The sequence below is a fragment of the Pieris rapae genome, chromosome 5, assembly GCF_905147795.1.
Source record: "Pieris rapae chromosome 5, ilPieRapa1.1, whole genome shotgun sequence".
NCBI classification, from domain to species: domain Eukaryota; kingdom Metazoa; phylum Arthropoda; class Insecta; order Lepidoptera; family Pieridae; genus Pieris; species Pieris rapae.
In genome coordinates this window covers 2,295,977-2,322,384 of record NC_059513.1, presented here as the reverse complement: position 1 = coordinate 2,322,384, position 26,408 = coordinate 2,295,977, and the positions used below count along the sequence as shown (strand labels likewise).

Sequence of the window (26,408 nt, the reverse complement as noted above, 5' to 3'; positions counted from 1 at the left end):
ATCATGATTATCTTATCACGAGTAATTAAGTGTGTCATGTGTCACTATGTATGACTTCTGTAATTGTAAAATTAAAAGGAAGTAAGTAAACAAATTTAGTATTGTCTTATATTAACATAACTTTTATAAGTAATGAATAATTATAAGTTTACAATAATACATAACTTCAATCCGTTAAAAAAGTGTTATATTTAAACAAATTTAGTTCCAATTACTTATTTGATTTGCTGATTTGATTATTTGATAATAATCAAATCAGCATATATGTGACTCATTCCAATTAGAACAAATTTAAATTCAAATTTCGAACGATTCTTTTTGCAACGCTTTATATTTATAATCATGCGATTAAAAATATAAATGTTGTCTATTGAATCGTGAAAGACATGTGTGACAAAAGAATGTGTCATTCAAGTAGTATTCTGTGAAATGTTAATTTTCATTAATGTATTGTGTTTAGCTAAGGAATTATATAAAAAAAGGCATCATGTAATTCTCTGTCTAGCTTTAACTGTGTCAAAATTTTCATTATTCTATTTGGGCTCTAGAATCATTTCGTCTTTTTGTATATAGATAAAAAAGTATATAATTTTAAGTGTATTTTTAGTGTTTTACCATAATATATTTATATTTAAAAAATGTATCACATTTCATTCGCTCTTATCAGATCACTCACGCCCTAGATATAATTGTGAAATTATCAAACAGAAGATAAATCTAGATATCACTTGAGCAACAAACACCTGTTTAGCATCATAACGAACAATATTAAACTTTATTAGCTTTAGGAGGGCTCATTAACCTATGTTCGAATTTAGCTATATTGCATATATAGTACCTATAAGTTAAGCAAGAAAAATTGCGTTCTTTGCCGTCCAACCAAAAAAAATAAATAAACAAATAAATAAACCCTAAGTTATAGATTCGAAGCTTAAGTATCAATCTGGGATGTCGAAACGAGTGTTGTCTATTTCGCTCAAGTCACCGATTTCACCACTTGGCGTAAACTGTCACCAAGTATGTCTACTCTGTGTGTGAATTTTTTGTCTATATTATATCGGTCACATTAACGAATTATATCGAGAAACTTGTCACTTCGTTTTTTAAAGGAACAAGCATGTAATAGAACGATCGATTGCTATTTTCAGCTTCGATATGGCTATTTTATTATCATATCGTTAATAATATGATTTCCATAATATGCAATGTAAAGAACTAAACGAAGCACACAGGATATCCTAAAGGATATTTACCAAAGTATCAATCAACGTGTCGTTCATTAACAATGCAGGAACAAACAAGCATGTTTAGCTGGTGATGAATGGAATTGTTGGTAATTGAGACACCTTTAGGAAATCCATGCGGCAATCGACTTATACCAACAATGTGTAGTTTGTATACCGATACTATATTTAGACAATACATATCTTGCTGCGTATTATGTGTTTAAATTAGTATTAATTCTCTCTGCAATTTTATCGAAATTGCAACGTTCAAATATAATGATTTTAGGACGAATATATGTAAAATTGCGCTGAAGAACATAACAGCGTGTATTAAGGAAATGAACATCATAATGTAGGGGCTAATCTCCTCCGAAACGGCTTGACCGATTCTCATGAAATTTGGTTTGCATAGGTATGTCTGAGAATAGAATAACATCTATATTTCATCCCTCTAAGGGTAGTCCACCCCTAAATATGGTTTTTTAAATTTTTAGATAAATTTTTATTTTTTTATGATACAGCATTAAAAATACATAGGTACTTACAACCCTAAATTTTCAATCCTCTACGATCAACGCGTATTTTGTTATGGCAAACGTCGTTTTGCTATTTTATTATAAATGATATACATGGCAAAACGACGTTTGCCAGGTTAGCTAGTTTTTATATAAAAGCCAACAGGCAGGATTTTCACCTGGTGTGAAGTGATAGCCCATAGATACATTGCCAGAAAGTTCGCTGGTACATTGCCGGCCTTTTCAGAATTCATGCTTCCTTTACTACGTATTTCAGACAGAAGGGGTTTAGAATGTGATACGGAAGATAAAAAAAGCAGTTTGATTATCACAGCAACTCTAGTTAAACAATTTTCTTAATGTAATAACAGGTAAATGGGCGGGCTCATCTGATACTGAGAGACACTCACATTGCATCGCAAGATGGCTCGCAAGTGCGTTGCCGGCCTTTTAAGAATTGTTACTCTCCCTTCTTGAAGGACCTAAGACAACATGATTCGGGAATACTTCAGTAGGCAGTTGGTTCTACTTTGTCGCGCGGCAACAATTGCCATAAAAAACGCTCAGTTATAGAACGGCGGACGTCGAGGTGTGGAATGGAATTTCGTATTCTGCCTCGACGTCCGATGACGAAATTATTTTAGATTACTGAATATTTAGAATAAAATAAGACAGTAGTTCGTCGGAATGTATAAATTAACAACATAGCATGCTCCAATTACGAAGCGTAAAGCCTGCACAAGGTTGGAGTGAGTTTTAATGTTATTAACTCATTAGTACAATTCAATTATATTTCATGTATTGTCATTTGCATAAACGGATTATAGAAGCATTTATTATACCGCTCCGATACATTTCTGTATTTAGCGTTAATACCTGGCTAGCAGCTAATACAATGGATAGAAAAGTTTTACAAACTAAAGCAAAACTTTCAAAATACAAAATACCATCCATATAACTTTTCCAAGTTTTTGCTGCGCACCACTATCATGTGGAACCTATTGTCCGTTATTGTTCGTACGAACTGCAAGGGTTGGACCGACTGGACGCTCTTTACTACCCAAAAAGACAATCTACTATAGCCTACCTGAGCTTGGCCGCTTCAGGGGCTCCCAGAGGAACATTCTACCGGAATCTCAGGATTACCACGAATAAGGTGAAATTAAAAAAAATCGACTATAAACGCTAATTTGATAGGTTTAGTTTAGGTTTCAACTTTTAACTAAATTTATAAACATACGATAAATCTCAAATCGACATTGAATTGTTTGTCTTTATCGCTCTCGTGTAAAACTATTGGTGAAACATAACGCTGTCTCAACTAAATTATGTATTAGCGTTTATGAATAACTCTTAAATAAAATATTTACGCGCCGTAGTTTAGTGAACTGCGTTAAATTGTAAAAGAAAACCTTGTTGCAATCTAGTTTGACGATCTATTTTCCGTTGATTGTTTTATTTTCCTTCGTCAAATTTGGTAAAGGACATCTGAAGGTACAATCATTTTCCCGTTGGTTCCATTTTCCTTTAACATTGAATTCGTTAGAAATTTTATTTTTTACTAAAAGAAGTTTTGTAATTAGATACCATATCTAATTTATTTCTATTAGATACCATATTTGTACTTAGATCCATATCATCTATGTATAATTTAGACGACGGAGATTTTTTTATGTAATAGAGTGCGTTGCCGGCCTTTGAAGAATTGGTACGCTATTTTCATGACCAGGACCTTTAGTACAATCGGTTCAGAAATTCTTCAGAAGCAGCTTCCAGGTGGTGGTGCGCGGCTAAATTGTCTTAAGAAACCAAAAACAGAATATCACTTGCTAAGGTCCTGACATACCTCTCTTGCTTCATCTACTTTCATGAGATCCACCAAGAGAGTCCGTTATGGGTATTAACTTGTCCTTTCTCTATATCGTCCTGGATTTGGCACAAGTATGTCCGACAAAGCCTATCCAACCCGATTTTATCATCCCCGGTTATGTTATTCTTGTAGATAGTTTATCGTTCTTTCGGGACCTTAACTTATATAGCGAAACCACCTCAGCATTGAGGTGCATTGTTTGCCCCCTGTTCTATAAAAAATATCTCTTTTGTATCATTGCCATCACCATGCCATGTATATCATTTATAATAAAAAATAGGGGTTTATCGTAGAGGGTTGAAAATTTAGGGTTGTATGTATTTTTTAATATATACATCATAAAAAAATAGGGGTCGACTACCCTTAACATTTAGGGGAATGAATAATATATGTTGTCCGATTCTCAGACATACTCAATATGTACACAAAATTTCATGAGAATCGGTCAAGCCGTTTCGGTGCTTAACTACAAACACAGCGACACGAGAATTTTATAATAGATTGGTATTATTATTAATATTTAACATTTTTAAATACTAGGATAAGTATTTTATAGCGATAGATGCTTTTTATTATTGTAGATAGGTACGGTGCGCGTATTATTTCAAATTTAGACGTTTCATTGACAACTGACATGATTAATGTATGTTCATGTGAATTATATTACGCATGAACAGCGAAACAATGGCGCGTTTTGTTTAGTTGTGATTGGTTAACAGCAGAGTCATAGACAACCATCTTGATCAAACTGTCTAAGACAAGTCAAAATAAAACTATACGCGCCATAGCTACGCTTATTATCTATTTCTCACCCGTGTCTCGATTGACAGTCCCTCGAAAGATAGCAGGGAAGTGACCCAATTCTGACAGCGATAGCAACAATTTATTATTAATATATCTTTATTTTTACACTAAGAACTTGTAGTGACCATACCTTTAAAGCAGTAAAACTGATAAATGCCTCATACAAATTATAACGCCGCCATCTTAGGAAGTTTGAATTATATATTCATATATTCGACGCGTGGAGACATGAATTTATAGAACTGGAAATGCGGGTAATTCAATACAATTATAAATAATAATTCATTCGGAAGAATATGGTACAAAAATATTATGGTGATATTTAACTTCTTATATTTTGCCATATATAATTGCAATTTTGTCTTGTCTAGGTAGAAGTTTACATAGAAGTTAAATATTATATTACATTATGAATTATCGAGTTTTAGATACATAATTAGATTATCACATTAACATCAAAATTTAATCATTAATAGATGTTTTTTAAGACGATTTTTAAAAACTCTAGTAGAATAGATCGTTAAATGTTTTTGATAAATTATTAAAAATCTTGAAGTGTCTTAAGATACATAACAATGTTATTTGACTTTGTATTCTCATTAAATACATAACGACATTTATGTTAATAATAAGTAAATTGTACTGAGGATAAGAAAGATCTAACTTAAAGAAATTACTAAAATAAAATTTGGACGCCTAGATAATGTCGCATCTAGTTCTATAACTGGATGTAGGAACGGTATCTGCGCACGATTCGTTCCAGCTAACTGACGCTAGCGGTGTCTAATGGTCGCGTGTTCGATGCCCGACCGGAATGTTATCTGTAATGTCATTTAATTATTGACATTTCGATATAGTTTGTAATCTGTTAATACGTTTCCCACGTTACGCAAGGTGAGGTAGTGTAACAACCACGACATAAAACACACAGATAATTTGTTTTTTTTGAGTATATAATAGTAATTCTGCATTACGTACACTGGTGTTAGATTTTTTTTCTACTAAGCATTTATTACATTCCTTCTCTTTCTTTTTTTTTGCGACTGAGGCGCAAACTAGCTGCTGTGTACGCAGAATGACCAGTGCTGTGGAACATTCTGCTCCTCAACATAATGCTGAGCCAGGACCAATTACAGCCACAGCACACACGCATAACACATTTGAAACGAGCCTAATGGGAAAGGGGATTTTTTTTAAATTTTTATATATTTTTTAATTATTGTTATTTTATGCGTGTGTGTTTTGTTTGTAATAAATGTTATGTCTGTCTGTCTGTAATCGGTACATATGTCCTAGATTTTTAATATAAGTCTTTTTAATATTAGTCTGTACGTCCGACACCATCTTATCTTCTGAGATGTGCTAAGGACGTAATTATCGATTAAATATTGTATCTTATTGTCACATTACTAGAATATTTTCCATTGGGCTAAGTTTTATTTTGTTTGATGGTATTTTTATATTTTTAATGCTTTAGTTTCTAAGTAAAGGAATGTGGTAGGAATTAAGGGACCCATCCGGACCGGATTATAGGAAAGCGCGAGAATACTCCTGATTGACGTAAACTCGTTTTTATAAACAAATCAAACGCTAGGAACACGAATTTAATAGCGTTAATTTTTTTTAATTTTATAAAAACCAGTTCAAAACAGGTGCAAAGCTACGAAAAACTATTAATGGATTTGACTAATAATTATAAATTTCATACTACAGATATATAACTTGAGAAATCTCTGCGGTATAGTGTGTTAATATTGTGTTATATAGAGGAAATCGCGTTATACGGGTTACATAAATGCGATATAAAATACATAACACAATTTGAATGTTTAACACAAGTCTAGACCTTGTTATACGTTGTTATCTGTATCAAAAACTAATTTCCTGCATAACCCTCTGTTTGGTTGAAGCCATGACTCTCATTACCGACAATGACAGCGTAGGGCTGTCAAAGACATTATCGATTTTGACATTAAAAGAAATAGCGGCGAAGAGCCTTGACGTAAATATAAAACGTAACAAATGCACGTATACATTTATATGGGTTGAATGTATCAAGTGTTTTTGTGATATAATTTTAAATATCGAATCATTTTTACGATATATAGGGCCTGTTTCACAATGTATGGATAAAGTGCCAAATAGCTATGCAACACATAAATTATTCGAAAGATAAAGTTCCGAATAAGATACTTCGCGTTTCATGACGAATAGCGCTATCTGACAGTCGTGAAACGCAAAAATACTGTTTATCCTACCAATAAGTAATAAATAGCTTATTCGGAACTTATCCGGACATGGTGAAACAGACCCTTAAAATTATACATATTTCGTTCGACTATTATTCTGATGGATTTATCATAAATAGGCGGTGTTGTTATGAGGTTTAAAAACTTTAATATAAATATATTAATCTACTAACAACGTTTTCAATAGTAAAGATTACTCCAAACGTGAGTATTTTTTATTAGAAAATAGAAATGACAACCCTAAATCGAAACCTTCGAAGCAACCTTGAGCCGAATGCAAGCAAAATTGAATAATTATAAAACAGTCAATAATTGTGTAGGTTTGTTAAATTATTATGTAGGTAGGTATCCCAAAGCAAGAAGAAATTAAGCAATGATCGATAAAAGTTAAGGAAGTATATATGTAGATTTTGTAGAAATAGCTCAAGTACTTAGTTACAACATTTGAGTTTAAAGTGAGTCCCAACATCCCCTATAGAATCGAGTTGACGCAAACTGTCACGTGTATAGTAAATATATATTGAAGATGGGGAAAAATATTGTTGTTGATTTATTCCATATTCTGCGCTTTATTATGTGTGTACCTCAAATGCCAAAATAACACCCGAAAGGACGTGTAGTCTATGTTTTAACTTTATAAATTAAGGATATATTATGTATATGGTATAAAGACCTTTGTACAGTGGTCCTTTAGGTATAATGGGGTACTTATTAATTTACTAAACATATTTTGGATTATCCTACCAAAACTTTTATCTAGTAATTTTCAATACATACATAATTTTTTCTCTATTATCTATTAAAGGTTAATTTGATTGATTAGCTGAAGCTTAAAAAAAACTTTTAATAATTATAAAATAAAGTTATATAATTTTCAATACTAATTTCTCAAGAAAGCTATTTATAATCCACAACATCAAACAATCGGCAATGTACCGATATTAATTCCCTACCCACAACCGATTATAAATATTATTTTGCCTACTTCAAATTTAATTATAATATTTACGATATGAAATAAATCTCCAATCAAGTTGTGGTCCCTCTACTAAATTTATTCAGTTGTAAGTACGTAAGCCCTATTGTAGATGATGCAATCTATTGATCAAACATTCTCTGCATTCTTGCTTATTGGTGAATGAAAACGTAGTTTCTATATTCAAAATACGGATGATAAATGCGTCGTTATTTTCCGTGTTTTTATACGCTACCATGTTCTCGTACTAGATATCTTTTATTACAATAAAATGCCCTACATCAAGAATATCTTACTAGGGAGGGTTTATGTAAGAATTGATATAAACACTAGGCATCCTAACCCTTAAACACAGATATAATTGTGAAATTTAAGTCAGAATTCTTTTGTATTTTCAAGTAGTCTTTGAAGATGTGAAATGAATGGTATCATACCATAAGTCGTATTTAAGACCCGTCCTACGCTTCAGCTCATTGAAAAGATAGATTTTAAATTTAGATTAATTACATTGAAACACGTTTCTATTTAAATATTATTTTTTATATCTGTATGTCCTTTTTTGCCAAAGGCCTCCTCCAAATCCCGTCATTTCTCTCTACACTATGCCACGATCTGCCAAGTTTTTTTTTAATTAGGACTATCCACCTTCTTAGTTGTCTTACTCCTTTTATTTTGCAGCCCGGTTTTGCTCCACTTTTCTGGACCTTTTGCTATGTGCCCCGCCGCAATAAATTTAAGTATTTTCATTGTAACATCTGTTACCTTAGATGTTATTCTCAAAGTGTTCTTTATTTTAGTATTCTTTTCTTCCCAATCATACATCCTTCCATCGATCTTAGACACACATGTAGCTTTGTAGCTATGTTTGAGATCCATAATATATAATAATATATGACTGATTTGATCGATCCGATTACATTGAACTCATGATAGATTAGAGAGATTTTTTGAAATCAAACGCTTAAAGAGTACCGAACATATTTTTTTTCCGATACCGGTTTCGGTTTTGAAACCAATGCCTTAAACTATGAAATATGGATGTTTGTTACCGACATCAGACTGGCTAACTTTCAAGAAAAGTGTGTTCCGTGAATGATTCTCGCAATATGTTTAAACTCATAAGGAAAATATTAATAATACATTAACGATAAAATTAACTTTCATAACGGCACCTGCACATTTAGTGCATTTAAACAATTTCAAAAAATATTCGTTTTTTTGTTTCGAGCCATTGTTCTAGTCAATCACCTGTGACTGGACAGTTATGTGCGAGCGAGATGTAACGACATGTGCGAGAGAGGCAGACGGTCATGCGTGTATGGACATTGGGAATAGGGTTGGCAAGTGAAACTTCAAAATTATCATATTATTTCCCGTCTTCGTAACCATGGTAACTGGCTATTGACAAATGGTTACTAAAGCAACAAATACCGTATAAATGAGTATTTTATTTACACCAGTTTCAAACATTTAAATGTAGTCAACAAATCAATGTGTATATATGTAATATGTATGTATGTATAATGTTCAAGTTAAAGTAATTTAATACTTTGATAATAATTATATTAAATTCGGTAAATGTGTTACGATATTTCTAATTCTTTAGACATCTCTGATCACGTGGAGGCAAATATGGGTCTTAATAAAAAAAACTTGACACCCAAGACGAAGCTGTTATCTTTACGAGCCGCTTATAGAGAGATTGTTTCATTATTACTTTTATTACACGGACAATACTATTATGAAATATTGCCAGCACTAAGGGCAGAGGGATTATTTAATTTATTACTTTATTTTACCATCAAAATATTATTATATTGCGAATACATTATCACATATTTTTTTTTTCATTTAATGGGGACTATTTTTGGCTGGATCACATCCCTATACAAGTATGACGCTAGCACGTATGGTAGCTTCCTGCACTTGTATGGGCTCTTGATCGAAAATACCTGATTATAATCCATACTTCCATAGTCCCATATACGAACACATTACTATTACCGAGAGTTAGTTTGGTTGCTACGTTGTTAAATTTTCGGGGAATTATTAGTAGTTCTAGACTCTAGTGTTTTACAAGAACAGTTTATTTGTCAGCTGCTATTTAAGATGGCGGAAGGTTATTTGTCACTGGAGCAGAGAGAACCAGTGGCACCAGGCCCCAAAGGTCCCCAGCCCCAGGTCTCCTAGACGATACATATTTCTGTATGTTCTCAGTACAGAGCGAATTGGAATAAGCGTCATATGTCACGCTAATTAAGTTACACAACTATCGCATTGTAGAGTTATAAATAAATTCTTAAGGCTAATCATATTTTATTAAGGAATTAACTATACCTTCTGTATTTGAAGATTATTTTTAGCATCCGATTCGGTCTATCGTGATACAGTGGTATCCCCAAATATACGAGTGTGAGCAGCCGAGGTAGAAATATTTTGCGTTGATAATTTCTTTGGAGAACAGGGAGCAAACGGGCAGGAGTCTCTCCTGATTTTAAGTGACACCGTGGATCATGGACACTCAATGCCAGAGGGCTAGTCTTTGTTATTAAAGGACTCTGAAATAGTTGGGAAATAGGTACTTCAGTAATTTGAAAATTGCTAGAAATTGAAAATCGGAAATTGCTAGAAAGGTTACGGTACGAAACTCGTATGAGTTGCCACTGTATAATAAAATGGTCTATGGCGTAGTAAATAGATATTAGGGAGAGATTTTGAAGTGGAGCGGTATAAAAAAGTTAAAGATTCCAAATCGCGTCGATGAATCGCTATGAATATGTAGTTATTAACTACATATTATACAAAACCAGATATTACAATCATTTATTGCTTATCTTGCCGAAGCCGCGTACAAATTATTTGAAGAAGTCTATTAAGTATGTGGGTTTGCAATTATTTTATCAATTACCGTCCAAAATTCGCAATATTAATGCGTTTAACATTTTTGTAATGAGAAATTTTTTTTTTTATATATTATTTCTATTAATAATTAAATTGTTCTTTTTTATGAAGTATTAAATACAATAAAAGGATAAAGAAATTCCCGTACCAGAATAAATTGTTACTCTTTAAACTACACATCGTGAGCATGTGAGTAGTTAATTTTTATGACGCCCTGTAATGGTTTAACGATAGTCATTTTGCAATTTATTATTGTTATTTTTGTAATTGAAATGTGTAAAGTATATTTTTATTATTTGTTGGCAACAGTGTTGCTATACATATTACCTTAGTCTAGTAATCATGTTTTAGACACGATGTGAACTACAGTAATACTTATAACGCGGGCCTATAATCCACCGCGTTATAGGGAGTAGTATCGCGTTGTAGGAGTAATGTCGTAAAACTTTTTTTGTGAATAATTCAAACGCTAGGAACAGGAATTTAATTTATTTATTTAGTTTCATACATATCAATACAATTGAAAGAGGTGCAAAGTTAGGCAAAACTTTATACTGGACAAATCAATATAAATTGCACACTACAGATATTAAAAAAAATATATAGGGGGATTAATGTACTAAAATCGGTGGAAATTTACATAGAATCCATATAAATGCGTGTTATGTAAAAATATATTTATGTGAATGTACAAATGTAAATAAAACTGTAGATTACAGTCTTGAATACCTATTTTACATATCTTGTGAAAATATATACTTTATATATTATAGTCATGTTTATTATAAAATATTTAGACATAACTTAATTTATTACACATTGTTATAAAAACCACATTTCAACAGAAACAGAAATAATAAATTTAGCTTAATTGAGTAAATTGTTGTGGAAATAGCAAAAACATTACTAACCTTGACTTTGTAATAATCGATGTTGTGTGCTCCGTAAAATTACCATTTCCGTACTACATCTACTCGTATACATACACTGTAGTTTGTACTATATAAGGTTTGTACTGTATAAACATTATTAAAATTTATAACGGCGTTTATCCAAAAGAGTAGTGGTATTCTGTAGAACACGAATATCTATTGCGCATTCCATATACAAAATATTGTGAGGCAATTGTCCAATGCCCCACTTTAGCCGTACTAAATTTTTTTGACTATGCAACATACATACTTTTTAATATATATGATTTAGTTGCAAAGTTGAGACTAACTTTAATGACAGGTTTTGAAAGAAAATACTTGGAAATTTTTAAAGAAACACATTAAGTATTTGTTAAAAGTTAAAACATACCTAATAAAAAACTTAAATTACAAATAATTATTTAAAAAAAACTAATGTGCCCCCTGAACTATCAAATCGCCCCCTTGGGCGTGATCACAGATTAAGAAATAAACGCCAATACCAGTTAACACTTTCAATATATAAGTTAACAAAAAACTAAATATATTTTGAATAATATATATAAAATTATATTAATTATACAAAAAACCAAATATATTTTGAATAATTATATATATAACATATAAAAATAATATGATGAAAATTTAGTCCCTATGAAAATATCGCTAAAATTTCGCTCTAAACTATGAAGAATGTGGACTATTTTACTGACAGCGTGACAATATACCTACTCACAGCTATATTACGTACTCAGACAAGGAATCCTGGTTCTGATCATACCCCAACCACATCATGAGTTACAACATCGTTAAGTGATTCAAAAACTACCTAGTAAATTATGAGGAGGGAAGGAGATTGATAAAGATAAGTAGCTTATGTACTTGACTTCAGGCTGCTAAGTAAACAGTTTTTGTGATGGTTGAGCGACTTCAGTCGTCTCACAGAAGAGGAAACTTTAGCAAGGTCGTCGCGAGGATACGCGGCGACCGTGAAAAGATGTAATTATTGCTGTTGTTTTAAATGTATAACAACTTAGCAAAATAAGTTTTATTTATTTATTTATTTCCACTACATTATTCTACCTTAACAGTTACCACTTATTCGATAGAACTCAAAAATAATATCCACACCAATTATCCTACATAGAAACATTAAAAAATTAAACTTATATGCCTAAATCTTATAACTAACAATATAGCAAGCAACTCTTGTGAACTCAGCCAGTGTACATACAAATAGGTCTACCTCAATAGAAATTTTGTTGATTATCTGTATTTCTCGCGTGAGTGGCGCTTTGCTAGCCAAGTTGGAATGTGCGCGCGGTACGTCCAAAAGTTTAGACTTAAGCCTCATGTTTCTTGGTACCCGTAAGTTAATCAACAATTCTTGCTAAACTAGTAACACTAAAAATATGTAAAATACTGATAAATATCCGCGACGCGACGCGATACACACAATGAGACTGAAAAGGCGAGGGCAAGAAGGTATCATTCTCTCTTTACGCCATAACTGGAAGGAATGAAAATTCTAAGCATGAAGCTTAGCAGTTTAATGGGTGAAAGTATGTAGGTGGTATGTAGAAGGTTTAATGGTGGAACAATACACTTCCACAAACTTCACCAGGCATAGTAACTTCGTAACACAGGAGAAAACATCAATAACACAGGAAACTATTTGATGGTTGCAACTAAAGCCATAACCATTATAAAAACCTTTTTTGAATAAATATAATAGCGCTAGAATCTATTAGACTTCTGTATATGTTATCTTTTCTAAGAGGCAAGTAGGTGATCAGCATTCTGTGCCTTAAAACAGCCTTCGATCCCCAATGTCTGTGTAGAATATTTTTGTTAAAATTATTGGATGATAATTTATATATTTATACAAATAATATATCCTGTTAGGTGTTAGTTTCCAGTATATGTATAACAATGCTAAATGAACAATTTGCATTAGAGTTGCATAAGCCGGCAAAAATATTGTCTTTGAAAGAATAACATTTACAATTGCAAACGAATAATAACAATTAGGTAACGTTTAGTTAGCACGATTCTCCATAATACATAACTTGTGGTGATTGGTTACGTGTTGTGTATTTTAAGTATGGGTTCAAGGTAACAGTTTAATTGCAAGTCGGTCGTGACGAATCAAATTGCGACTTAGGTGAATCACCTCAAATCGCCATCAACATTCAATTATTTTTTACAGGTAATTTAATAAATATTGTGCTTTTAAATGTAACGATATCTGCCGGTTCACTTGTTTGGACCGCCTTAATATATTGGTAAACTTGTCGAATCAATAGTTATGTAACCTAATAATATGTAAATAATTAATGTAAAATAGTTACGTTTAAAGAACTTTATTTCTCATTACAAAAAACTATTTTATTTACACGAGAAACTTAAACTTTATATGTAGATAAGTATATATACGAGCGAGATACCCGTCTTAATTTTAGTAACTCATAAAACTAAACCTTAACTCATACAATTTAAGTTAATAATTAAAAGCATTAACAAAATGTAAACAATTATCGCACACTTGAAGCCAAAATGAGACCAATACTTTTTACCACACTCATAGATTGTAATTTAACAATCTCGTTTCCGGTAATGTGCAATAACAAGTGTAATTAAAATTTACGAACACTTCAAATACGTCAAGTTAGTTTTTTTGTTATTTCAGCGTCGCAACCCCACTACCCCTGATCTTAGTTATTATGTTTTAATCAATAAAAGCCAGAGGTTACCCAGCACCAAACAATGTGTTTCATATCCATAAAAAACGGCTAACGATCCTGACCTTAAAATAGCTCATGCTTTTAACCCCATATAAATTATTTAAAACATAATCATTTGTGAAATACATGACATGATAGTTACACTACTATACTAGCTTTAAGATAACCTTAGCTAACCGGGTTACAAACTCCATTTAGAATCAGAAATAAATTACTAAAAAAAAACTATACTAATGTAATTAAACTAGCCATGATGATCACCAAACTTCGCATGGAGATGGCACTATAAGAAGAATTTAATTCACTGGGTACCACTACTCCACTGGGAACTGAGACAATATCATTTACATTCGATTTTAGGAGAAACGTGATGATTTATTTGTCTTCCTGTTTCAATGCTTCAATTTTGCCCTCCTGCGCCGACTTGCCAAGTTATGCGTGCGTTATATTTAAGTAAAGTTGCTAGAATAACATATTATTATGAATCCTAGTATTTCAGACCGGTATAGAATATCGAAAGCTAATACCTTGTGAACAAGGAAAGTGCGAAGCCGTAAAAGATTAACAAGAACAAAACAAATTAGTGTTAAATAACCACTGTACACGTTGTACTTGGAGAATATCTCGCAGTGTTTAAAATATATAATTCTTCTTTTTAATCATTTTCCTCTGCGTCGTGATCAGCTACTACTTATATATATATATATATATAAGTAGAATATATATATATATATATATATATAACCGCCTGTAACCTGGTTACTTTATGTAACCTGTTTATGTTTGTTACATGTATAATTATGTAAATTATGGTAACGAAGTGTTAATTAATAAATAAATATATATCCCAAGAAGTCGATAACCGTACTAAATTGTAACGAAAAATCATCAGAAAACTCATTTAGTTTCTTTGAAGTCGTTAAAAAATATTAATATTCTTCAACTTGGTCTATTTTTCTAGTAACTACGTTTTTCAATTATTTTTAAGACACACATCTCATCTTTGCCTAATACATTGTTTACACAAAATAAACTACATACATATCTCAAAGTATATACAAATGCCATTAAAAGTATAACTTGTAAAAAAAACTCTCGCAACTCAGTTCTACCGTAAAAAGTTGTGTGATCCATGTATGTAATACCAAGTCGGTTAATTAATTCTCTACTTAAGGGAGCTTCTGTCTTAAGTTATTACGTAATTAGCTAACATAACTACATTTTATAGTGACCATATTGACAGTAAAAATATTTTTGGGTTTTAAATAAATTATTGGCAATCACACTAAACAATCAAATTTAATGTATTATGTATTGTGATTTGTGAAAGACATTGTTTTTTTTTAAATAAAATTACAGAAGTGTATGATTAATCTATCTCTAAATACTTATTAGTATAAATACGTAAATTTACTACGTCCTACACCTACATCAATAGGTTTTGTTGTTTCTTGTTTACAGATTTTAAGTTCCTTGCTATTAGAAAACTGATGAAATATAAATTCTCTATTGATCTATGTTTCCCCTAGCGTTTTCAAACGGCATCACACGGTATAGTGTAATAAAGTAAATAATACATAAACTGTTATAGGTATGGTGTATATATTTCCTATTTCTTTTAACGCCGCAAACAAAGAAGCTAAAAGGATTAAGTTAAACTTGTTAGAGGGTATATGCTAATTAGGACATCCTAGTATTATCGAGTTTGCTATTTGCAAAAGTATTATTTTAAAAGGCATAATGTGACTAGGAATTAGTGGCTCAGTGGTGAAGCTCTTGATTATGTTTAACTGCCGGTGTAATACTTTTTATTTCGGGAAAGTCAATGTTTCGTAGATGTAGATGAGGGTTCTATCGAGGTTTTTTTAAATTAAGAGAATAATAATAATAAAAGCCCGATTAATTTTTAATAGACGTTTTACATTTAATTATATATTTTTCTTGTTATCCTATACCTACCTGCATCCTATATATCATTTTACAACAAATTCTGTCCAGGGCTCTTTTTCCATTTGTTTCCTGCTACCGCTTTCAACCATAGTTTTTTGTCATGGGAATAAGGTATCGCAAATAGGGAATAAAATAAACTTCTCATACCTGCCTAGCTATTATATATATTTATATATTACTTATTTATTCGCTTTTTCTTATTTACTTATTTATTCGATTGACACACTTTTAACATTAGTTACGAATCAAATTTGAAAATATGAACATTTGGAACTGACTGTTGCTATACGGGATTACGAAAAAGAATTTGTGATTAGCGATGAACGTGCAATGTGCACTTAGAAAAGCATAGCAAAAACTACACTAAATTGCAGCATTGTTCTCTAAGTAGGTGCACCGTGCACACCAGTAAAAACTATTATCTTATTATACAAGTACGTCATCTATTTGCCGACATAGAACTAGAAAAACGTGCATTCGAAGCTTAACATTATCTTAATTATTACAATGAGTTTTGTGATTAACCTACCTTTATCGGAGGATTTTTGGTTTGCTTATCAGTTTTTACACAACACTAATAACTTAACACATTAGTTTATCGGATTAATTGTGAAACACTGCGTAAATAATTTATAAAGTCTCTTTTGAATTTAAAAACATTCGAATTTTCGTAAAAATGGCGCCACGACGCGTACCGCGTCAATAACAGCGCGCGTTTAACTGAGGAGTGAGGCGCAGATAAAACAGTCGCAGGCATTCCATTTTACGATTGACATTTCTGAATGCAACGGTGCGCGAACAGCGTAACATTGTTATAAGTACTGATACATTGCGGGCTCACTGTTACATACATTAGTAGTAATCAATAAACAACGCAATGTATTTCTAGTAAATACGTTATCACCCGCACTGAATGAGATTACTGATTGACAGGTAAGTAGACTACCACATTCTAGGCAAAAATGCGTGCGTTTTTCACTAGATATTGTTAGGTGATATTATTAGTAATTACTGTAATTATTAACCACCTGAATAGTATTATATTTTTGTTATGGTAACTTAACGAATAAAACAAATATTCATATAAAAACTCTATTTCTGATACTAAATAAAACACAAAATATTTCTTAATTATTTATTCACAATAATTAGTTTTACTAACAAGAAATTATATCTTGTTAGATACCTGAATATAAATAAGTAAAGTGATATGCCTTTTACGCTAAAATGAGATTAAATCTCATACATCAGATTTAGTATGAAAAAAATTTACATCTGACAATTTTAAGTAAACGAAAAACAGTTGATTTTTCCGTACTTAAGTACTTAAAATGGAATGCTCGAATTATTTGACGTATGTGCGTTCAGGCTAAATACTTGTACATAGATAAAATAAAGTCTTTACAATACAGTATTTGTCACTAGGAAAATTCTTTAACATTTCGATACTCTTACTAATACAAGATTTTTTATAGTAATTAGTAATGACGGAAGATTCTAGAAATAATTATATTGAGCCGAGTTATATACAATATAAAAGTTTAAATTTGAGCAAATCACTATTTTTAAATAAATATTAATATAAAAAATTAAATATTTTTATTCTTTGATTGTCTACGTCTACTTATAACTACAATTTACTTATTAAAATTGTATAGGAATATAAATTATTAAGTACAGTTATAATTGATATGACCTATTCTATGTCTTTGGCTTATATACATTTTAATTGTTATGAAAAGATCGCTAAATATTTAAATAGTTAGTTAAAAAACCGCGTATAGCAAATATTTTTTAATGTGACCATAGATACAAGAACTTCAGTCAAAATGCTGTTATTAAACATAAACCTTTTAACCTTTAAACTTTTTCAAACCGCTATGAAAAATAAAATATCTACTTAATTTAAATTTAAATATATTTATAAATAAGTCATTTGTGACCAAATATTATAATAACAATAATATTATTGATTTTTAGGAATCAGAAGAACTTGTAATAAATACTTCATGATTTATTCGTTAGACGACGCATTCAGTGGTTCCGAATTAAGTATGTGTTTTATGACTTCTTTATTCAAAAGTTTACTATGTAACAGCGATTATATAATTTACTTAAAACACCATGTCATGTGAAAATAGTCGTTACAATTGGGGCTGGGGGCTACACTGTAACATAATACTCAACGCATAAAGTCATTATTTTTCTGGCTCAGTTTTATAGGTCCAAGAAGTTTGTATATTTTTATTAGTTAGTTCAGATAGTTTAAATATTGTTTAAAATTATACTTATTGCAGTTGCGTTTGCCTTAATTAAATATGTAGAAACAGGTTAAGGTAAGCCTGAAGCATATTTGCTCTTTTTCTTATCCCCCGTTTGTATTTTTCCCCGTATCTTCGTGATTTTAAGAAACTTTAAAGTACTTGGCAATAACCGGTCTTGCTTAAATAAAATTACCCAGAAATAATAATTATCTTCCCGTATCCCTCCGTAGAATTCGGTTTACCCTATAAATTCTATTTTTAACAGTTTCTATGGGCGCTCTACGTAAAAGCCTAGTCGCAGCTACTCGTGTCATGGCGGCTTTTAGACTCTGTGGAGACAAAATGGCGGGCGTTTCAATTTTAGATATGTCTGTGTTCAAGATGGCGCCGTCTGACAGCATTGCGTCTATGTCACCGTTCAACATGGCTATGGAATCTGGCGATGTGTAGTTTGATATTGGTGTGCAGAGTGGGATGGCGTTGGACCATTTCCTATTTCTGTAAAAAAAGGCGTTACGTATTAGTTTTTTACAGCTTTTATCTAAAAATTACATGGGTCAGGCTCATTTCTGTAACTAACTATTTCGCATAATAAACGGCTCAAATATAAGTCTTTCCTTTGACTTTTATTTTGTTCCCTTTGAAGTAGAGACTCTTGGGCCGTGGGGTTCCAGTGCACAGTCGCTAAATAAAGATTTAAATTGACGCTTAGTAAATACCGGTGACCCCAGAGTTGGTGGTTTCTTCGCTACACAAAAAAATATCCCAATACAACAACGAAACGGTACACGGCCAAACATTAAGACTCTAACATACGCCGATGACTTTGAGGATTTGACCTCTACTACAAACAATAATTTACTAACGCCATCTAGTCTAACAAAATAGTGAATAGTCTAACAAAACTACGTGAATACGAAACCAATTATTAGCTAAATATAAAAATTTATGAATAAATATTGGTCTAGAAAAAATGGTGGCTGCCAATTATTTAACTAGTACATACCTACATGATTTTTTTACATGTTTAATTCGTTCTGAGGTTAAAACTTTATAATGTCAGTATTGCTAAAATACCGAAACCGAGTCATCATCATCAGCTGACGATGGACTCCGAAGGTGAGTAGTGGATCTCGAGGATGGTAAGCAGCAGACATACCGTCATTGAGCTCGTTGTAATCAGCTCAGCGAAACGATACTAGAAATGTGAGTATATGAACCTGATGATGGACTCCGAAGGTGGGTACTCGGTCTCGAGGATGGTAAGCAGTAGACATACCGTCATTGAGCTCGTTGTAATCAGCTCAGCGAGACGATACAAGAAATGTGACTATATGAACCTGATGATGGACTCCGAAGGTGGGTACAGAGTCTCGAGGATGATAAGCATTAGACATACCATCATTGAGCTCGTTGTAATCAGCTTAGCGAAACGATACTAGAAATGTGACTATATGAACCTGATGATGGACTCCGAAGGTGAGTAGTGGATCTCGAGGATGGTAAGCAGCAGACATACCGTCATTGAGCTCGTTGTAATCAGCTCAGCGAAACGATACTAGAAATGTGAGTATATGAACCTGATGATGGACTCCGAAGGTGGGTACTCGGTCTCGAGGATGGTAAGCAGTAGACATACCGTCATTGAGCTCGTTGTAATCAGCTCAGCGAGACGATACAAGAAATGTGACTATATGAACCTGATGATGGACTCCGAAGGTGGGTACAGAGTCTCGAGGATGATAAGCATTAGACATACCATCATTGAGCTCGTTGTAATCAGCTTAGCGAAACGATACTAGAAATGTGACTATATGAACCTGATGATGGACTCCGAAGGTGAGTAGTGGATCTCGAGGATGGTAAGCAGCAGACATACCGTCATTGAGCTCGTTGTAATCAGCTCAGCGAAACGATACTAGAAATGTGAGTATATGAACCTGATGATGGACTCCGAAGGTGGGTACTCGGTCTCGAGGATGGTAAGCAGTAGACATACCGTCATTGAGCTCGTTGTAATCAGCTCAGCGAGACGATACTAGAAATGTGACTATATGAACCTGATGATGAACTCCGAAGGTGGGTACTGGATCTCGAGGATGGTAAGCAGTAGACATACCATCATTGAGCTCGTTGTAATCAGCTTAGCGAGACGATACTAGAAATGTGTTATATGAACCTGATAATGGACTCCGAAGGTGGGTACTGGATCTCGAGGATGGTAAGCAGTAGACATACCATCATTGAGCTCGTTGTAATCAGCTCAGCGAGACGATACTAGAAATGTGACTATATGAACTTATTAATATTTAATATTAAATAAATATTAGGTAATATTTACTATAATACCACTATATTTCTTTGAGTTTATTGAAAAAATAATCAATTTCAACGATTCGTCTTCCAGTTGAAATTTTAAATATTTTTCTTGGTTCTGAAACCTACGAGTGCAGCATGTTATATCTAAGCCCGAAAATGAAATCAGAGTCAATCAGACCCAGTACCCACCTTCGGAGTCCACCATCAGGTTCATATAACACATTTCTAGTATCGTCTCGCTGAGCTGATTACAACGAGCTCAATGACGGCATGTCTACTGCTTACCATCCTCGAGATCCGGTCCCCACCTTCGGAGACCATTATCAGGTTCATATAGTCAAATTTCTTGTATCGTCTCGCTGAGCTGATTACAACGAGCTCAATGACGGTATGTCTACTGTTTACCATCCTCGAGATCCAGTCCACACCTTCGGAGACCATTATCAGGTTCATATAGTAAAATTTCTTGTATCGTCTCGCTGAGCTGATTACAACGAGCTCAATGACGGTATGTCTACTGTTTACCATCCTCGAGACTCAGTATCCACCTTCGGAGTCCATCATCAGGTTCATATAGTCACATTTCTAGTATCGTTTCGCTAAGCTGATTACAACGAGCTCAATGACGGTATGTCTACTGCTTACCATCCTCGAGATCCAGTACCCACCTTCGGAGTTCATCATCAGGTTCATATAGTCACATTTCTAGTATCGTCTTGCTGAGCTGATTACAACGAGCTCAATGACGGCATGTCTACTGCTTACCATCCTCGAGATCCGGTCCCCACCTTCGGAGACCATTATCAGGTTCATATAGTCAAATTTCTTGTATCGTCTCGCTGAGCTGATTACAACGAGCTCAATGACGGTATGTCTACTGTTTACCATCCTCGAGACTCAGTATCCACCTTCGGAGTCCATCATCAGGTTCATATAGTCACATTTCTAGTATCGTTTCGCTAAGCTGATTACAACGAGCTCAATGATGGTATGTCTAATGCTTATCATCCTCGAGACTCTGTACCCACCTTCGGAGTCCATCATCAGGTTCATATAGTCACATTTCTAGTATCGTCTCGCTGAGCTGATTACAACGAGCTCAATGACGGTATGTTTACTGCTTGCCATCCTCGAGACCCAGTACCCACCTTCGGAGTCCATCATCAGGTTCATTTAGTCACATTTCTAGTATCGTCTCGCTGAGCTGATTACAACGAGCTCAATGACGGTATGTCTACTGCTTACCATCCTCGAGATCCAGTACCCACTTTCAGATTCTATCAGGTATCAGGTTCAGCAACTTATTTTACTTGGTTGTACAAGTTGCACTTGAAACTTGACAACTCTAAATTTGAGTTTTGTTTGGGTAGGTACTTATATACATATACTTATAACATACAATAATTTCCGAAGTTCATGTCCTCGCCTCACTTGATATTTCTTTTTATATTTTGGCATTTCTAAAAAAATCCGCGGGTAAAAACTAAAATACGCAAATATTTAATTATTATTGGCTTCGACACACAAGCGTAGTCCTCCCGTCGCAAAGCGTTGAGGTGGACTGAAGACAGGCCGCATGCAGGGCTCGCGGGTGTGAAATTGCGGGAGGAAGCCCATTGCGCTTGAGTTTATTTACCTTTTATTACTTTCCATGCCCAGGAAACGAATTAATACAAATTTTTTTTTATCAAAATAATAATATATGCTATATCTAATAATACGTGTAAGATTAAAATAAATCGCATAAACCGTTTTGGAGCGAATTTGTAATTTATGTCTAATCTACGGTTCGATGGTAAATTTTTTTTTGGGAAATTGGTATTGCTTTTATCTTTTTTGATTTTATCAATCGATACAGTAGGCTTCAACCCACAATATATATTTTTTTCAAATGCATATGAGCAACAGTTCTTCCAACAATTTAATTTAAACTAGGGCTAGTTGACCGATTTGAGCACTGTTCAAGCCTTAAAAAAAAATTAACTTTCCTTTTTAATTTTTATTGTGTATTGTGTATTCTTTGTAAGTGGTTTAGAAGTAAGTAAATCATGATAGTTTTGTTAGATTTCATAAACAATTAAACAGTATTTGACTAATAACATTAATTACATGTAATATCAGTCTTTGGGTAAGATTTACAGTCGAAACTTAGCGCAATTTATGACTTCCATGTGTCAAATCCATATATATATTTAACATTTTAAGCTGGAACATACATTACTGGGGTAAATTGCAATCTTTTGTGTCTACCAAACTTATTGTCGTTGATATCGAATACGGCTTGATTTTCAAACAGTACAATTATAAGCATAAACTCACTTCAGACATCTTAACATTGGCGCTCCCTTGATTCTATATCCAGGTTCACAGGTAAAGGAGACAGTTTCCCCGATCTTATAATAGAACTTGACAGATGACATTCGACCGGATATTGTCGTTCCCGGATATGTGCACGCTTGAGCGCCTGTAAAATTATAAAGATGATTCCAAAGTACTCTATAATGTACTCGAAGTGCTTAAAATATTTTTTTAGCGTATATGCGAAGAACAAAATTTCTCAAATAAAAACATAATTTGTTTTATACCAACTTATAAAAAACAAAAGCAACTAAACAGTAAAATTTAAAATATATTCTTACTTCTTCCTTCATAATAAAATACGAAGGATGAAGGAAGAAGTGTTGCCGGGTTGTTGTTAAAACATTACAATTATTAACTTCAATTCTGTGTACTTTATTACCGTGGAACTTCTGGATAAAACATTAGTGCCAGATGAACGACTAAAAAAACAAAATAAATTGAAAATACAATGAAGTGGTCATAATGTAAGTACCAACATCAATTAATACTTACTGTCGTTATACTTACAAGTGGGGGGCTTGTCACTCCACCTGCCGCTGTCCTGGCACACCAGAATGGGTCTGCCGTGAAGGGTGTGTTCTGGGTTGCAGTGGAATTGCAGGACATCTCCAGCGCGGTATGGAGCACGACCTAGCACGTATCCTGATGCAGGGGGTGGAAGGGCGGGGCAGGATACCTCTGCGATAAAAGATAAAACAAGATGTTCATGATTACTACATACTTATAAGTTATAACCTCAACGCTGAAATATATAAATCGATTATTATTATTAGTAGGTTATATTGATTATATCGGGTAAATATACCCGGTAATACGGGTGAAATGCTTCTAGAAATTTCTACAACTTAAGACACCTTTTTATCAAGCTGAAATGTGATTTATGATCGTTTTAAAAGAACCCAGAAAATTAATCAGAAATACCAGAAAATTTGGGATTTATCTTCGTTTCAAGCTTTCCTTTCAAGCTGTTTCAGAAGAAGTTTCTGTGGCCATTTGACCGATAACAAACCGAACGAGATGTGACTCACCTCGACAAACAGGGAAAGGTTTGGCCCAATCTGCAGCAGGTAGGCATACGGTCTCAGTCGGTCCATTCAGTGCCCAGCCCGGGGGGCATGAGAAGGCTGCCCGACCCCCAACACCTCGAGATACCACCGCAACCCTGGGTCTTCTTTCCCCATCATTTATTGGAGTGTCGTGGACCACATCACCGCATTCTACACCTGAACATGTCTTTAGAGCTTGATTCCTTCTTAAACGTAATTAATATAGTTAAATCGTTATAGAAAATCGAAAAATAGTGTTACAGATAGTATTTTATCATCACATAGGAAGAAGAAGATATAGAGTTAAAGACATGGGCATAGACAAAGAGTATATACAGAAGTTGTGACAACGAAGTTCTTGCCTTGGTTTACCATTGTCTTGTACGGGCAACAAGAAGCCTACATATACCTTACAGATTTTTTGTCAAACAAGAAAGGAGAATTGTTAATAAGTTAGGAACGAGAAAGTATACGCCTGTGCACGGTATTTGTGAGAGAGGGTAATTGGTTATAATAAGGTGTATCGTTGGTCCATTACTGAAGTCGTATTAGTTGTTAGGGTCCGAAGGATAAGCGTGCTTGGAAGACGAATAGATCCACTCTACAACAGTACATTACCCCGATACTTTGACATAGTTCTTTCCTCCTGACGAACGCGTTTCATGTTGTAGCCAAAATCTGGCTTGCGAACTCTGCTATTAGAGGCTGAAAGAGGTACTGGGATAAGCTTCATAGCCTAGACGAAACCTAATCTGTATATGGAGAAAGTTATACACATGTCCCAGCCAGTAAATTAATCTGGAGAGTCCAGATGGTCCAAAAATGGCTATAGTCTTAAAATATAACCAAATTTAGTATTCTCCATTTTCTTATAAGTACTGTTGATTATAAATAATTAAGGTTAATTTCAGTGTTTGCTTGTTTAGTCAAATAATTAATGTACCTTGTATGAAAAATTAAAATAATCTGGAAGATTTATGTGAGTTATATTTTGTATTATATATCTATATATCGGTGTCCTAAAGAAGCTCCAAAACTTCATTTTAAATATACAGCTTATATATTAGAAATTAACGAGGAATTAAAAATAACGACGGGGCATATAATGTTTAGTGTATTATTATCTCTGTCAAATAACTACTTACTTTCACAAACAGGTAAAGGTGCACTCCAATTTCCCGAAGCCCTGCAGAACAAGGTAGACGCTCCAAGTAAAGCATTTCCATTCGCGCAGGAGAAGGTGATCTCACTTCCCAGCTGAGTGTCGAGACTGCTTGGAACTAAACCTCTTCGTATGGGTAGAGGTGGACAATGGACATCTAGAAGAGTCCATAGTGATTTTTTAAACTGCTGATGTATGCAGACATTCGAATCTCAAATATATCAAGCAGACATATATAAATAAACAAGTAGATACCAAATTGCCCTAAATAATTTAATTGTATTGTATTAGGCATTTTGATTCCGCTACTGATTGATTCCGCCGATACTGCTACTATAGTTACCCCAATTTTGTTTGAGCGAATCCCGTCTTTATACTTAAGCCGCTAAGCTTTCAATTATTTCAGTATAAAGATAAATGGTAACATGGATATGAACATAAGGTGCATATAAACTTTGTTTCTCTGAAATAAATCTATTAAATTTACTTAAATCAATTCTTTGAACTGCACATAAATACACTAATATAGAGTTGACAATTGACATTGTCTAGGCCTGTTCAAAGTTATAGAAGTTGTTATAAAATCATTCGCTCTTTACTAAAGCCACTAGAGCTACAAAACTTACCTTCCACGATGATCTCGACCTGATGACTCTGCCTCGCAGGTGTCTCGCACCGGTATATCCCTGAGTCCTCCTTCTCCGCGTTCATAATGCTGATACGGTATTCTAGCTGACTATCTCGTCCTGGGTCTGTGCTCCAGCCTTCGGTGTATTTCCTCTCTGAACTAGAAAACCATTATTTTGTTAACGTTAGAATACTTTATCAATTACTTATCAACCGTCTTTATCTGCCCTAAATCATAAGATTTGTATTTTTATTATGATTAATATAGCAACTATAGGTAAAATTGTACATGGTGTTCGTAAATAAATTAAAATATTAAAACCTTGGATAATTTTTATTTTGAACCTATGCAATATATATTTTAATAAAAAATAAAAACCTTTACAATACCTTTTATTGTAAAGATATTAAGGGTCTGTTTCACAATGTCCGGATATATGCCAAATAAGCTATTTATTACTTATTGGTAGGATAAACAGTATT

At 33.4% G+C, this 26,408-nt stretch overlaps 2 protein-coding genes across 2 annotated transcripts in view; both read right to left on the bottom strand.

Moving 5' to 3' along the window:
* The window catches only part of LOC110996356 (rhophilin-2), a 64,862-nt gene extending 47,973 nt beyond the window's left edge, over positions 1-16,889 (bottom strand). The window contains exon 1 of the mRNA XM_022263986.2: positions 16,676-16,889. The gene's annotated coding sequence lies outside the window, so the exon portion shown is untranslated. The remainder of the gene's footprint in view (positions 1-16,675) is intronic.
* A 1,665-nt stretch (positions 16,890-18,554) lies between these two features.
* Positions 18,555-26,408, bottom strand: part of LOC110996400 — a 64,821-nt gene continuing 56,967 nt past the window's right edge. The window contains exons 26-31 of the mRNA XM_022264053.2: positions 25,925-26,085; positions 25,282-25,455; positions 24,119-24,313; positions 23,598-23,768; positions 23,049-23,193; positions 18,555-18,908 (exon numbers count right to left, since the gene is read on the bottom strand). Of these exons, the coding sequence (XP_022119745.2) occupies positions 18,617-18,908; positions 23,049-23,193; positions 23,598-23,768; positions 24,119-24,313; positions 25,282-25,455; positions 25,925-26,085 (1,138 nt within the window). The 3' untranslated portion in view covers positions 18,555-18,616. The remainder of the gene's footprint in view (positions 18,909-23,048; positions 23,194-23,597; positions 23,769-24,118; positions 24,314-25,281; positions 25,456-25,924; positions 26,086-26,408) is intronic.